Source organism: Monopterus albus, unplaced genomic scaffold (assembly GCF_001952655.1).
Source record: "Monopterus albus unplaced genomic scaffold, M_albus_1.0 scaffold303.1, whole genome shotgun sequence".
In the NCBI taxonomy this organism is placed as follows: Eukaryota; Metazoa; Chordata; class Actinopteri; order Synbranchiformes; family Synbranchidae; genus Monopterus; species Monopterus albus.
This window is the reverse complement of record NW_018128183.1, coordinates 462,057-477,097: the sequence shown is the minus strand read 5'-3', so window position 1 is coordinate 477,097 and position 15,041 is coordinate 462,057. Positions and strand designations below refer to the sequence as shown.

General features: G+C 43.4%; 1 protein-coding gene across 1 annotated transcript in view; it reads right to left on the bottom strand.

Moving 5' to 3' along the window:
• Nucleotides 1-6: 6 nt before the first annotated feature.
• Nucleotides 7-15,041, bottom strand: part of nlgn2a (neuroligin 2a) — a 186,585-nt gene continuing 171,550 nt past the window's right edge. The window contains exons 5-10 of the mRNA XM_020623522.1: nucleotides 10,810-10,995; nucleotides 6,858-7,123; nucleotides 5,498-5,658; nucleotides 4,270-4,629; nucleotides 3,355-3,895; nucleotides 7-3,147 (exon numbers count right to left, since the gene is read on the bottom strand). Coding sequence (XP_020479178.1) covers nucleotides 2,830-3,147; nucleotides 3,355-3,895; nucleotides 4,270-4,629; nucleotides 5,498-5,658; nucleotides 6,858-7,123; nucleotides 10,810-10,995 — 1,832 coding nt within the window. The 3' untranslated portion in view covers nucleotides 7-2,829. The remainder of the gene's footprint in view (nucleotides 3,148-3,354; nucleotides 3,896-4,269; nucleotides 4,630-5,497; nucleotides 5,659-6,857; nucleotides 7,124-10,809; nucleotides 10,996-15,041) is intronic.

The following is a 15,041-nucleotide window of genomic DNA, read 5'->3' as shown; positions in this document are numbered from 1 at the left end:
TGATTCTTACACTTAAAAATGTACAGTTTCGATTCTCTTCCAGATGTTCTGTATCTCTGTCCTGCCACCAGCTTGGTAGTTCTCTTCACACATCCAGTTTCCTCAGTGGGCAGACTGCAGTGAAGCTGACACAATGGCGCCCTCCAGTGTTCGCTTAGAAAATAGACAAGGAAAAAGAACAGACCAAACTAATGCCTTGTTTCTGTTTCCACCTCCAGTGGTGTCACTGTGTGTGGTTAGGTCTATCGCACAATCCCTCACTGCCTCCTTATCCCCAGGAGTTAGTACAAAAGGGTTCATCTGGATCTGATCAGTCAGATCCATTAGCAAGGTGGCAAACATTGTGGGTAGAAACATTGTTGGGCCTTTGAATTTGATAGTGATCAGTTCATTCTCTCTTTTGATTTTGACTTCTACATTTAAGCCTGTGAGTCTTTTTCCAGGCTCCGCTCCACAGTATGCTACTGTCCATCATCTGTTCCGCAGCATTTATCCACCTGTAGCACATCTAAGTCAGTTGTTTTGTGTTTTACATTGTGCACATTTCCGTTTCAGTAGACTTTCAAAGTCTCTGACAGGACCATGTATGATAGATCTCTCCCCTTCTAGCCCTCCCCCACCAACCAGTTAGGCAGTAATAAAATAAAAAACAAACTATTGAACAAGCTAAAGCTAGAGCACAAGCAAAGACAGCACCGTCGACTAACGTCGTCCATAGTGGATGTAGGTTACCATGTGCTCCTGTGGGCTAACAGCACATCTGTTCCTTTAACATACTGTATTAACCACCCATGATGCTTGGACTTCTTAGCAGAGAACCAGAGGGGAGCATTGCTGAACTGTAGGGCTGAACATCCTCACCCCAAAGAAACGAGTGGAATCAGAAATACAAGTTATCAACCACGTTGTTTTACCCTGTTTAGGAGATCTGAGCCCCTTTTTCATCTTGGAGCTCTGCACTGCAAGGCCATGAAGGCCCACTGGTTACCCTCAGTGTGCTTCGAGTTTAATTTACAACTGATGAGCTCACAGAAAAAACGCACGCTTAGTGGACTAACCCTTGAATGTGAGGATTAGCAGAGCTGAACTGAGGTCAGAAATTGTGTAGAATGGCGCTGACACAGTGAAGCCAGGAGTTTTGGAGTTATGGGTAATCACCACAATATGGGTGTGAGTCTTGCATACAAAGCTAGTGTACTGACTGAGAGAGGAGAAGCAAAAGCAGCAGGAAGGAGCTCATTCTGGAGTCTAGGTTTTTACCATGGGGATCAGCCCGCCTGTCTGCTTCTGTGTCTTTGCTGCCTAATTAAGGCCCACCTATGCTAATGCGAAGCATTTCTGATATCACACACAAACACATACACACAGACGCTCCCACAGACACACATCAAACAGAATATGCATGTGCTAGAAACAGGGTTGTGGACAGGAGAAGGAAGGTGCATGTAAAAGAGCAGAGGCTGCCTCTCTCTGCTTTGTTTCTCTCCCTCACCGAATTACAAAAATAATTCTGTACACACAAGCTACATCAACAGATGTGGCACCACATGTACCCTAAAAAAGCTATAATCTCCACATGGATGGAAAGAAAAAGTAGCTACTCTAGGATGATGGGCTTGCTGTCGCTGTGCTGCCTCACCTGGTCAGAGAAACGCCTATGAAAACAACATGAAGGAGAGGATGAACGGAAGTTGTTGCTTTGATCATAACAACTACTGAGATTTGTGACTCCTTTTATAATAAATGAGTGACGAGAAATGAAGAGGGTTTGTTGATTTACTTCAGGATTTTCTGTGATTTTCCTTTTCTGTGAGCAAAACCCAATATCCAAAACGGACCCACATGATTTAAGTAGATTTGGGAAACGTGCATTGACGGATACAGTGTCCATTCCCTCGGCATTTTCTTTAAAAATAATTCATGCATAGATCCCCAATGAGAAAACCCATTTATATACTTTCTTCTTTGTACACATTTATATATAACTATATAATATCATTTTTCTATATCTATATTTTCAGCAAAAAATCTTTCCACAAAAAACAAACAACAATAACAATTTAACAAATGCTTGAAAAGAGAAACAGAAGATGAAAGAAAGACAGAAACACAATCGAGGGCCAGTTTGGCACTTTGTCATGAGAACACAGCGTTGGTTAGTTGACAGTAAACAGGAATACTCTAGAATTTTCTTTAGTTCTTTTCTGCTTTGATGAGAAAGCAAACACACTAGTACATACTTGGCACCAAGAATGCTGGTAGAATGAAAGTATCAGATATCAATGTATTCATAGCTATATGCTTACTGTATGTACTCTATGCCCTCTCATACAGCTCAGTAGTTTATGAACTCTTAGAGCACAGGAGTGTCGGGGAGAGGGAGAAAACTGCATGTTGATTGAGAGGAACAAAGCAGGGGTAAGACACAAATGTAGAAAAGAGAACGACATATGCACATAACACACTAAGGAGAGAACAAAGAGCTGACACCAAAGTAAAAAAGGAAAAACAAGCAAGGGGTGAAAAGCATTCAACCCTTCGACACTGTCGGGGGGTTTCAGTCTGGAAACGGTACAACTTCTCTGAAAACAGTATCTGTGAAAGATCTAAATTACCCCCAAACTGATCATCTGCTGGCTTGTAGTTCAGGTGCTTCTCCACACCCCACCAGTGGAAGGAGCTGCTCAGTTTGCTAAGAGGTGGAGCTGTTTTTGGAGAAACAAGAGAATAAGAGAACAGAACAAAGGCCCGCCCCAGAGGTCTTCTTTTTAGATCAGTAGTGGAGCCAGTCTTCCTGGTCCTTAGGTGGCACTATCAGGCCAGTTCCTACTATACTCTAGTGGTGGAGTGAGGGTGGGGCAGGGTGTTGTTGTGGCCAGTGAAGGGGAAGGTGTTGAAGGCATGAAGAGGCTGCATGCTGGTGATGGTACTGGGGATCATGGTGATGGTATTAGGTGTCATCAGTGGCACATCGTCAGGGGCACGCCGCAGCGCCAGTGTGTAGTCAGGTGGGCAGGCGGGTCGAAGGATGTCATGGGGCCGGAGGGGCTCCATGTCATGGTGAGCATCATGCTCCGAGTGCTTCATCTGCAGTGACATGATCTCCTCTTCCTGGCTGTGAGCCAGGTCGTTGGCAGGCCCACCCCGCTGAGGGGACAGCCGGTGGCGCCGCATCTCATGCCGCTTGTCACGCTTGTAGTAAAGGGCAGCAAAGGCCAGGATGTTGAGGAACAGGAGTGACGCTCCCACAGCGACTGTTACACTCAGTTCAGTGGAGTAGTCCACGGGGTGTCTCCGGGGAAAAGCTACTGGGGTGGACGTTCTGAGCCCTCAAGCTCTGGATCAGAAGTGAGCCAGGTCGTTGGCAGGCCCACCCCGCTGAGGGGACAGCCGGTGGCGCCGCATCTCATGCCGCTTGTCACGCTTGTAGTAAAGGGCAGCAAAGGCCAGGATGTTGAGGAACAGGAGTGACGCTCCCACAGCGACTGTTACACTCAGTTCAGTGGAGTAGTCCCGGGTGTCTGCGGGGAAAAGCTCCTGGGGTGGACGGTCTGAGCCCTCAAGCTCTGGATCAGAGGGAAACGTAGCGTAGGGGGGACGAGTGGTGCGAGGTCCTGGTGTTCTGGGCCAGGGTCTATGGGTGCCTGGGCCAGGGCCTGGTGGCGAGCGGGTTGTGGTGGAGAAGAGCTCCTCATGAAGACTATGAAGATGGGGAACTAATTCCAGCCAGAAGGCCACCTTATTGGCCCTGTAGTTGTCCCTAACACGAGGTTTTAAGCTGATGTGGAGGTACTGTTTGTCCTTCGAGTTGAACTTTGTCCAGATGACCTCTTCGAAGCGGTTAGGCTTGGTGTGAATGAACTTGGTGTCCTGAGGGACTGGCAGGTTGGGGTCCCTAGTGGAGGACAGAGGGGGCATTTCAGTTATAGGTTTCACCTCAAGGTTTGAATCAATGTGATTCAAATATTTATTCATTGATTTGACATCTGGACTCTGAACACACCCTAAGATTCTATTTAATAACTTACAGCAAAGTGAGACAGGGCACTAAACCTTTACTATACTAACATCTGGTTCAAGAGTTCAGCCCAGAAGTGGGAGTAAGTCACATGTGCAAGTCACAAGAAGTTTTAAAGGAAGCAAAACCTTCAGAGAGACACTGTCACATAGAAGAACTACACTGGCTGATTAAACCTGCAGCTCCACAACAGAGCAAAAACAGAATATAAAATATGTTGATATGAAATAAAATCATGAGCAAAGGCCTACCCAGTCTTGGCAAAGTTGGTCCAGTAAGTCATGACCACGGCGCTCAACATCACATCATTCTTCGAGAAATTGCACGGGAACAGGTCTGTGGCACCGATCATGGGCACACCAAACACATACGGTATCTCATCTCCATGGGCGGCGTCGGCCCATTCGGGTCGGGTCTCAGTCTGGCAGTGGTGGTAGAACGTATAAAAGTAAACCGGGGACTGAAACTCTGCGTGGAGTTTGGCGGTGGCCACTGCAGGCGCCACCCACTGGTGGTCCGTAAACAGAGCTAACAGGGTTTTCCTTCGCATGTCACCATTGTCCCTGTCGGCCCAGTCGGTGTACATGAACTTAAATGCACAAAGTACGAAAAGGGACAGGGAAAAGGTAAAGAGGGAAAAAGAGAACTGTGATAAGTTAAGAGGAAAGTAGTGACATGGATAGAACATTTTCAGAGATGAGAAACACAGGGTGGAGGAAGATAGAAGTGCATGTTGCTAAGATAGAATAGATAGATGGAAATAGCAAAAAACGAAAGAGGCATCTGTGTTTGTGTGTGCTGTATGTACAGTGTTTAGGAGACAGAAACGGAAAGGAAGGGCCGAGCCACATAAAGGGCAAAAGTAAGAATATGCCTCTCAGAAAGCAGAATGAATGACAGACACTTGAGCGAAAACATGAATATATTATCCAAATGTGTCTGTGTTTTGACTGCAGCCTGCTGTGTGGGGTTTTCTGGCTGCTCTGTTAGGAACAACAGCAACGTGATTGGTAGCTGGCTGCCTGGGGGATGATGAAAGACAGTATTAGTGCCCACAGAGCCCCAAAGGCCAAAACACAGGCCCACCACAGAGAAAGATAATCTCGATGATAGGCAGCCCGTCTTGATTGATACACTTCACTAGGCTCACAGTTTATCTCATCTCATTTTTGCCCACATAGTGTCTTTAAGACTTGCATTTCCACTGGGAGCTGTAGTTTTGCACAAGTTGTTGATGTGTTCTTTGTTGAAAGCACAGAATAATGTATACTGTGTTTAAAAAAACACAACAAGTAGAACTGTAGTGTGTAATGTGACATCTAGCTCAGGTCTTGGGCAGTAATATTTACTCTTTTGAACATTGATAATAACCTGTTTCCTATTTATATTTTAAGAATTTCTCCTTTGTTGTCATCTGAAAAGAGGCAGATGATAAAATATGGAAGAATTTGAAGCCTGAAAGATGAATACAGTTGGCACTCCTCACCTTCAGGGTATCCGTAGAGGTTGTCAACAAAGTTAGAGATGGTGTAGTCGAATGCTGCTGCTGAGATGCCATCGTTGTCCTCGCTGTCGTCCACAAATTTCAGCCCTTCTCCTTGGTTCACTCCGATTAGGATGTCATAGTTGAGGAACTCCCCCTGGTGGTGCAATGGAGAAGAACATGCTGAGTGCTGAAATTGTTTTCTAAGGGCAGGGTCCTGGTGTATTCATCTGTAAGGTCAAATCAGTGTCATTCATAATTTGGATGTTATATTTAATCAGAGAAATGTAAACTGCAGAGTTTCACTTCTTTGTATTAATATACAGCTTGTGTTGTGGGATGGCCACTCAGAGACAGGAACAAGAAATCTAGCTTTCTGTTTTAATACTACCATGTGTTATGATCAAATACATTTGATCCCAGTGCTGTAGGTTATGGCTTCAGCACTGCACCATCTGCAACCACCAATAGAGATTTTAAAGTCAGTGGCAGGTAATGCACAATAATGCTCAATTAAAGGCTTTGTTATTTGGTTAATTTTTCCCTAAAATGAGCCAGAACCCTTTTGAGTCTCACCTTTAATTAGTTCTTATAGATTATGAATTGCTTTGGGAATCTAACAGAACAGTCTGGTAACCAAATAACAAAAGCGGTATAAGTCACACTTCTTCTATTCCCTAGATTTTTCCCTATTTTCACTCAGTTTATTCTATTTTCATCCCTTATGTGAGAGATATCTATCATTTCTCAGGCCGACTTTCAAATGAAACTTTCTGGCTTTAGCTGCAAGCCATAAGAGGAGATTAACAGAAGTGAAACCAACATGAAGACTGAAAGTTTTTCCAATTAGGCAAAACTGAGTCAACCTTTGGTTATCAAAAGCAGCTGTTCATTTGGACTATGTATAATCTTTTCTTTCTTCTTGTTTAATAGTTTTACCTCTTCAGGCCTGTTAAGATTTTTCCAATGACACTGAGAAAAGAAAATCACTCGTTGTTTGAACTGGTCACAACCCAGACATGAACTCACAGACAGAGGTTTTGGAAACACATTGCTTTGTATTAAAGGACCATAGACAACAAAGGCTGTTAACTGTGGGTATAAAATATACCACCAAGTCAATGTACATTACCACACCACAGCAGGTTTTCTAAAAACACTATATCATAGTGGTTTATGGTGCAAGTCCATACCCACAACAGCTCCAAAGGAGGAAAGGTCACACTCACACCTACTGCAACAACTTCTTTTGTTTTTGTCTGTTGTGTTGTCACATATTAAGCCAGCTGACTTCACAAAAATCCAGTGTGCACCATGTCTGTAGCACCACTTGTGATACTGGTGCCAGACTGTTACCTGCTGCATGAGGATCTCGGGATCGTCAGGCACCACGTCTCCATCCACCACTGGGCCAAAGGCAATGTGGTAGCGGGCTGGCTGGATGTCCTGGTCCACTAGCTCCCTGAAGTTCTTGCGTCTCAGGCAGTCAACCAGGTCGGCCGTCTCTGCGTAGGTGCAGCCCACCTTCCGGGCCAGGATCTTGGTGTACTTGAGGGGCTGGTAGTTGACGGACCAGCTGGAGATGGCCGTTCCACTCTGGGCTATTGCCCTATGGAACAGACCTGAAAGGACAGAAGTAAAATCATTTGTATTACTTAATTTAATCATATAAAAATAAGATATAATGTTGGCGGTCTCAGTTGATGTGCATTTTTCCACAATTTTCTGTGTTTTTACAGGCAGGACAAAGTTCAATGTTGGAACAAGCCAGGATACAGAGAGACTGCTTGAAATGTATATCACTTTCTCTTTGCCTCTTTCCTATATTAAATAAAAAAACACCAGTTGTGATGTTTTTCATCTTTCTCACTGGAGCGAAGCTGGCAGCTTCGGGGTGGGACTACAGACCCATAAACTAGAGGCATGACTGGGAATAGGCTCATCTGAAATCTCAAAAAAGTGGCTTTCCCCTTTCTTGTGCCTGCTGTTTCTTCTCGCTCTCTCTCTTCCTCTTTGCCTTAGTTCTGCTCGTCCTGTACTGTTTGATCCGCTCAAGTGGCTCGTTAAGGGGCTCTCTGCGTTTCCTCTCACACTCCTTTTTTCTTTCTCTTCCCTCTCCTGGGCTTAAGATTGGTCAGTTAATTATTGAGCAGAGCTGCAGAGCACCCTTTCCCTGGGAAATCAATTATAGTATGAAGTAGCTTGGAATCAACTACACCTGCATATTTGCACTAAGAGAGAAGAGAGCGGGAGACAGTAAGAGAAAAGTGGGAAGTAGGTGTTATTTCATTCTACTTCAAAATCAGTTTTTTGTCACTCCCTAAGTGCTTTTTACCTCTGCTACTCAGTGCTCTCCTCTACTTGGCTACTTCTCTTTTCTTGTATGTCAGGTCAGAGCATTTTCTTTCCACTTTCTCCTTTTTTCCTCTCTCATCAAAGGTATTACCTCAGGACATATCCCATTTTCATTCCCTCTGCTCCTTGTTTTTCCTTATACACTGTTCAAAGGACATGATGGTGTTTTCCCTCTTTATCGCTCGGCCTTTCATCATATCAGTATCACCCCACAGCTCCTTCCTCCATGGCATCTGCCACTTCTATCCTGTTATTCATCCTGTACGTCTCCGCTGTTGGGTTTGATTTGTGACTCTGTGTTGCTGACATGACTGGTGTCCCATAAGGGCAAAGATGACAGCCTCCTTACCTTGCATCGCTGGCAGGGGAGAGGGGAGAGCATGACAGACGGCATCTAGTGGGCTGATGTTACACTGTTAGATGCTGATGAAGATAAGGACAATGATGACGATGGGCTGATGACAAAGTGGAAGCATGAGCATGGACAGGTCGGCGACAGGAGACAAGGGGTTAATGCAGGCTTTCCACAACCATTCCATTCCTCAACTGCTAAAGTGGGGACCCCCTGAAAAATTAATGATTACACTAAAATGACTGTCACCAGTTCTGCTTGCCATCTAAAAATAAACAAACAAAAACATAAGCTGAATGTCTGGTCATGGTCACACCTCTTCACAGACGTTTTGAGAGTTAGATGATATGATCGACACCACTTTTATGTCTGCATGTTAATTATGGAGCTGGGATGTAATTAGCCTAGCTTAGCATAAAGACTGGAAGCAGAGGAAAACTACTTGCTAAGTTAGAAAATACAACTACACTTTACAAATATGCAGCTCACTAATTAACACATATCTTAATTGTTTGTTCATTACACAAAAAGAAATGGAAACAAACAGCTGTGTTTTGAAGAGGAGTCATGCACTGTAGATATTTCTCTGAGAAACAGCCACATATAGTGACTTCCCACATTGCAGATGTACTGTATGTAGAAATACAGAGCAGATGTTGTTTGCCAAGAAATACCTAGAGCATGTAGAAGTGTTAGTTTTATAAATGTAGCGAGTATATTATGTTTATATATATTTTACTTTGGAAAAAGCCAGGCTAGTTCTTTACCTCTGCTTCCAGTCTTTATGATAAGCTAGGCATAACACCTTGACTTCAGCTCTGTAATAGCACACAGGTGAATGTAACCAAGCTTTTTTCTCCCAAATATTAAAGTATTCCTTTAAGCACTGCTTCACTAGAGATCCTAATAGTTTTTAGACCCTGGTTAACTGTGCTTAATAGGCTGCACTGTCAATCCTGTCTTTAACTCCTATGTACAATCCATTAAAAACTCTTCAAACATTCAGCATACTTCGTACTTGCACATTATACAAGTCATAAGCATTTAATGACCACATGATTTCCCTGTAGGGACTAATCTATCTATCAAAATATATTATAATTTTGGTCTTGGGAGGTTTCTAACTGTTAAGTGGTACCTGCCAATAAGAGAGAAATGGGTTAATATGAAGGGTTAAGAGACAGTATAATTATAGAGCTCTGGGGTTAAATGGACACAGTGACACAATAGCAGTGCACAGATGCTCACTCAAGCTTTGACAACACACATTTGACAGACAGTGAAAATGAGAGACGTGTCAGATGATGGCTTGGTGCTTTAGACACATGCACACAGAGAGCAGTGATTAAGACAGATGTGTACTTGTGTGAACATGTTCTCTCTAATCTCTAACTTTCTTTCCACCCACTATTACTTTCCTGTTTCTGTCCTTTGCAGTATGTGTGTGTGTGAGACAGCAAATGGATTTTGAGGGAGTGAGTTCGAACGGCACAGAGAACAGAGATGTTACGATTGAAGGAGGACGGCTTCAAGAACAGCATGATCAAAGGCGGCGGGTGTGCGGCCATTTGGCTGCGCGTCGTCAGCTGCGCTAATCTCAATTCACATCAAAGTTGATTGGTGTGTAGGTCTCCCGCTTTAGGTGGTTCAATGTTAACACTTAGCCCTCAGGGTATGTTGTTGGTAATGGGAGGCATGAGGTCAGATGGATGTAGGTTTTAAAGGAGGCAAAGCTTCTCTGCTGCAGAGCAGTGGACTGTTAACAGTCCCAGGAACGCTTGCTAAATCGGGTAATTTGGGGTCATGTTGGAGCTCTCATGTCATTTATCACAGATATGCATGGCATAACCTGAATCAAACGTGGACTCGCTCATTAGCCATATTCTTCAGTTCAAAAGAGAAGCAAAGCTTTCCAGTAGGGTAAAAGCATCAAGTGAAAATCACAGGACTGGGCTGGATGCTGCTACAGTAGCTCAGTTTCTGACTACATGGGTATAGCAGGACATCAATGCTATGATTTAATTTTAGATCAGGTAAAACACTGGTCATTGTATAGCTAAACAACACATACATCCAAAAAATATAGGAGGTACTACACTGAGGATAAGACTGGGGATAACAGATAAATACATGACAAATATATGAACATTCATGTTTGCTGAAGGTTGTATTGGACGTGCAAGGGTGGGCTGCTTTGTGCTTCCAGCAAATGTATAGAACAAATACACTGTGATGGTGTGTAAGCGTGCATTGTGGCTATTCAGGGATTAGCAAGGCTTAATCTAAACTTGGGTTTGGAAAATTGCTGGATCAGGTGGAATTCATCTAAGTAGCCACAATCCATTAGTCAGGAGATTTGTGCTTAATGAGTGACTCACAGGGCTGGATCCAGGCTATTAGCAGTCACTACAATTCATGAAATTCTAAGAAACCCATGGCCACTGGCCAACATTGTGCATGGGACTCTGTCTGTGTTTATGTATCTACTGGAAGAAACACAAAAAGAAAAAAGAAAGTGAATAGTAAGGTGACAGATGAAGAAAACTGGCTGCTGTACCAAGAAAAGAACAAATAATACAGTGTGACAGAGTCTTCACTTACCCTCGGAGTGGTGTGAAAGTATGAGGAGATTCACGCAGGATGCCCCAGCTCCAGAGCCGAAGATGGTGATCCTCTCTGGGTCTCCGCCAAAGTGGCCAATGTTCTCATTGAGCCAACGCAGGGCCTGAATCTGGTCTAGCAGGCCATAGTTTCCCTTAGCAGACTGATCACCGGTGCTGAGGAAGCCTAGATTTTTGCAGTAGCAAAGATAAATGCAGGAGGAAGGAGAGAGGGGATAGGAGAGGGATAAGGACAGGTGGAAAAAGAACAAAGGAGGATATGGAGGAAGAGAGGAGGCACAGATGGGAGGAGAATAAAAAGATAAAGCAGAGCCAAGATGGCATTAGTATGTGAACCTTCAGTATTTAGTGGAAAATGTTTCCTACTTTGACCTGTAAATCAGTTTCTGACAAAGAAAGAACTGCATGACTGCAGAGAACGAGGGTGTATGTGATAAAATGTGTGCACGTGTCCGCAACACCGTCATTTATCAACAAGGAGTGACAGACAGTACACAGAGAAAGCAAAGGGAATGAGTGGAGAAATGACTTTTCTAAGCTCCGCTCCTAATAACGTCCACTTTGTCCAACATGACTGAGCAAGGACTTTTACAGAAAGCCACTTACAGTACAGCAGCCTGTAGCCCACTCCAGGAAATCTGACAATTTGCTTCACGTTAACAAAGACTGAAGGCAACAGCAAATTGATTCCACTAAAATAGCTGCATGTGTATGAAGCGTCTTCCCCTGTGGAATAGAGTTCCATTGATGGTATTTTAAAAACAAATCAGAGAAAAGTTTCTTTGCTACTATGAACATGGGCACTGTAGTACATTTAGATTCCATCCCACATACACCTTCCTTGCTAAAAACTACCATGCCCAGCTGTTCTAGGACATTTCTGATCCTATTGTCAGAGTGGTACACTCATAACGTGGTTTCTGTGGGTGTTCATGTAAGGATGCACATTGGTGTGCACATGATGTCCATAGTTCAAGTTCAGCTGCAGACCTTTGTTGCAGATCTCCCCCTTTCTCTTTCACCCCACTTTCCTGTCTGCCAAAAATGCTGTGATATTGAATAAAGCCCAAAAGGTTTATTCATCAGAGCAATGTAATACTAGGCCCCTGCTTCCTCTTATTAGCTGGCATTTGCCTCTCATGATGTATGTTCACTTTGTTCCATCAAAGACCTAAATCTTTTCTGTTTACGTACCCACCAACTGGCAGGCTTTCAGATCCTAGTGCAACTCCTAATTAGAGCTTCATTAAAGACATGTGCACTGGAAAGGTCATGAATAAAGCCTATACAGTAAAGGTTAAACATAGCTGCTAGGATTCTGTGGAACACATACATACAACATTTCCAAATGTTCTCAATTCACTATCCATCTATTACTTTGCTCAGTACAAATAACATTGTAAAATAGGTTTATGGAAGGTAGGTAGCTGTGGGCTGTCAGTAAGAACAGTTAGGTATTTTGTTTTCTTTTTAGACATTTACTCAGGATCCAGGCACTAACTTGGTATATATAGTGGGTTAAGGACATGAGCTTTGAGTCTATATGTGGTCTAGAAAGGACACAAATACAGTAAAGTAAGTAGTTTATATAACAACTAATAATACTAGCAGAAACTCCACATATTAGAGTACAAAGGAATACTAAAATATATATATGAAGAAATAAACTGCAGTGACAGGTGCTAGTCTGGCCAGTCCTCTCCTGTGGATAAGGCGCCACCTTGTGGCAGAGACACAGCAGAGGACCTGCACTCTGAATGTTACAGAAATACTGTGGAACAAAAGTGCTTTAAAATGGAAAACAATACAATACAAAAAAGGCTCATGCACACAGTGATAGCATGAATGTGTACAGGGTATAACTGTTTTTTTCCCTGCACTGGGAGTGATGGTGGCTCATAGCTGGCCCATAAAAGTAAAGAACTATGACTGGATTTTGTGCATACACATTTATACTGTATTTGCAGTCACATGTGACCAAAAATGATGGCCACTGTTGACCTATAATATGCAACACGTTTGTTAAGAGCTTATACTGAAGCTCACAGTAACTAATCATTTCTAACAACCAAAATCAATTAAAATGTATCATCTCAATGATCCATTAAAACAAATACGATTGAAGCACATATCACTGAGCACATCATGCAATCGCTGGCTTTTGTGCTGCCCTTTAAAAACCACAAATCCACACAAATAAGCTCCATGTCTGGATGCATTAATTAGCCAAAGCAAAAACAGGAGGCAAATAAGCTGCCTAATGCCCTGCTGTAATCACCTTGCTATATTAAACATAACCAGTTATGCTAGGGAGGTCATTTATTAAGCTAATTAAAGCAAATCATAGCAATACATCTATGTCGGCATAGCTTCCTGCATAAAATATAAAAATTTGGTTTTCATTATTATTTCCATGAAATATATGAAGCAAGATTATCTGTTGCTTTGTTCTTTAGTGTGTCCACTGCTGGTGGAACTTCAAAATACTGAAGCAAATGAACCAGCAGATCCAAACATTATCTTGTTACAGCCAAAGCCATTGTCTTCTGTGCACCGTCACACTGCGCCCATCTAAGTGTGAGTCAGTGTACAACAGCCAGCCACTTCTCGTGTCCTCCCCTTCCTGTATAATCTGATAAAAAAGCTTGAAAACACAAAGGAGCCGGGTAAAATGCCGCAATGCAAGATGAAAGCAGAGCTCTGCATGAATAGCCTTTAAAATGGCTGTGGTTAGGAATGGTAGTTAGAGGGGGGCAACGGGGACCGAGTCAGAGAGCGAAAGGGAGAGTAAAGGAGAAGGAGAGGGGGATAGTGGGTGTTCTGTGAGTCCCGGATAGAGGCACAGTGTTTCATCTGCCTCCAAGACACCAGGGACTGACTCTCGCACACACACACACACACACTGATCAAAGGCTGACACTACAGAGAAGACTGTCTCCTTTTCTCTCCATCTACCTCTCTTTTCCACACACACACACACACACACACACACACACACACGCACACACAGATGTGCACAGCATGTATACATGTGAGCACACAAAGACAGAGGAATAATGCAAACATACACTTCCACGTGTAAACAGGACACACATGCACAGACCATTTTTCTGTGTACTTTGAAAAAAAAACCACAAAAACACATTTGTGTATCTATTGTGCAGCGACAATGAAGCAGTGAAGACTCCTTTGTGTGGCATCAAATAGCCATAAGATTGTCCTTATAGAACCAATATGCTACATTTGGTGTGTCTCTGCAACTATACTTGTCATTATGATTTGTGTGTGAGCAGTCAGGCTGCTGGATGATAGATGGTGCTCTAACACACTCTATCCCATGTGAGTGCATTGTGAGAGGCTTTCCGTGTGTGTGTGTGTGTGTGTTATTGGCTGCATCGTAACTGTGGTCCATCAGAGGAGTGTGTGCATCGTTCAGCGAAATGAACAGGTGTGGGCTGCTCGAAGCATCTGAATAATGTACAGGACGCACACGTTTTCAACATGACACACACACTCGTCTGACTGTGTCTGCTTCTTTCAAAGGCGATGAAAGCCAGCTGCCTGTTAGACAGACTGCACACTTCCAAACGGTGTCTAAACGCATTATTACTATTTAAACAGTGTCGAAGCCGGACTGCGCGATCTTGCTGCCACGCTAAACGGTTTGCAATTTCCACAGGGTTATGCTGAATGATGCAAGGGAGGGGAAGAACGACTCTGAAGTAGGAGAAAAGGGAAAAGGAGACACATTACCCTTTTCTTCAGCATGCTTCAGTCCCCCACCCCACAAACCCAACTCCGGATTAGACGCAGCGACTGGCCTTGGGTGATTCTCTCCACTCCTCCCTCTCTCGTTCTCTTTGTGCTTTTTCACTCTTTAAAGTTGTTATTACTGCTGCCTGGCTATGCGGCCCTAATTATTTGTGAAATTATTTACACTTTGTCCTCATACTGGGCACTCTTTTTGAAAACTGCCATTTTCAAATGTGAACAATCAGATGAATGAAAGTCCCGTTTCACAGGGCCGGCCCGTGGCATAGGCAGTATAGGCAAATGCTGAGGGCGCCGTACATCCAGGGGGCGCCAGAAATGGAGGAAGAAAAAAAGTGTAACTTCCACTATTCTTAAAACTAGACTTCAGAAAAGAATAAGCCCACCACATTAATTTAACTGCATAGCAGCAAAGCCTACTAAGTAGTAGTAGTAGTAGTA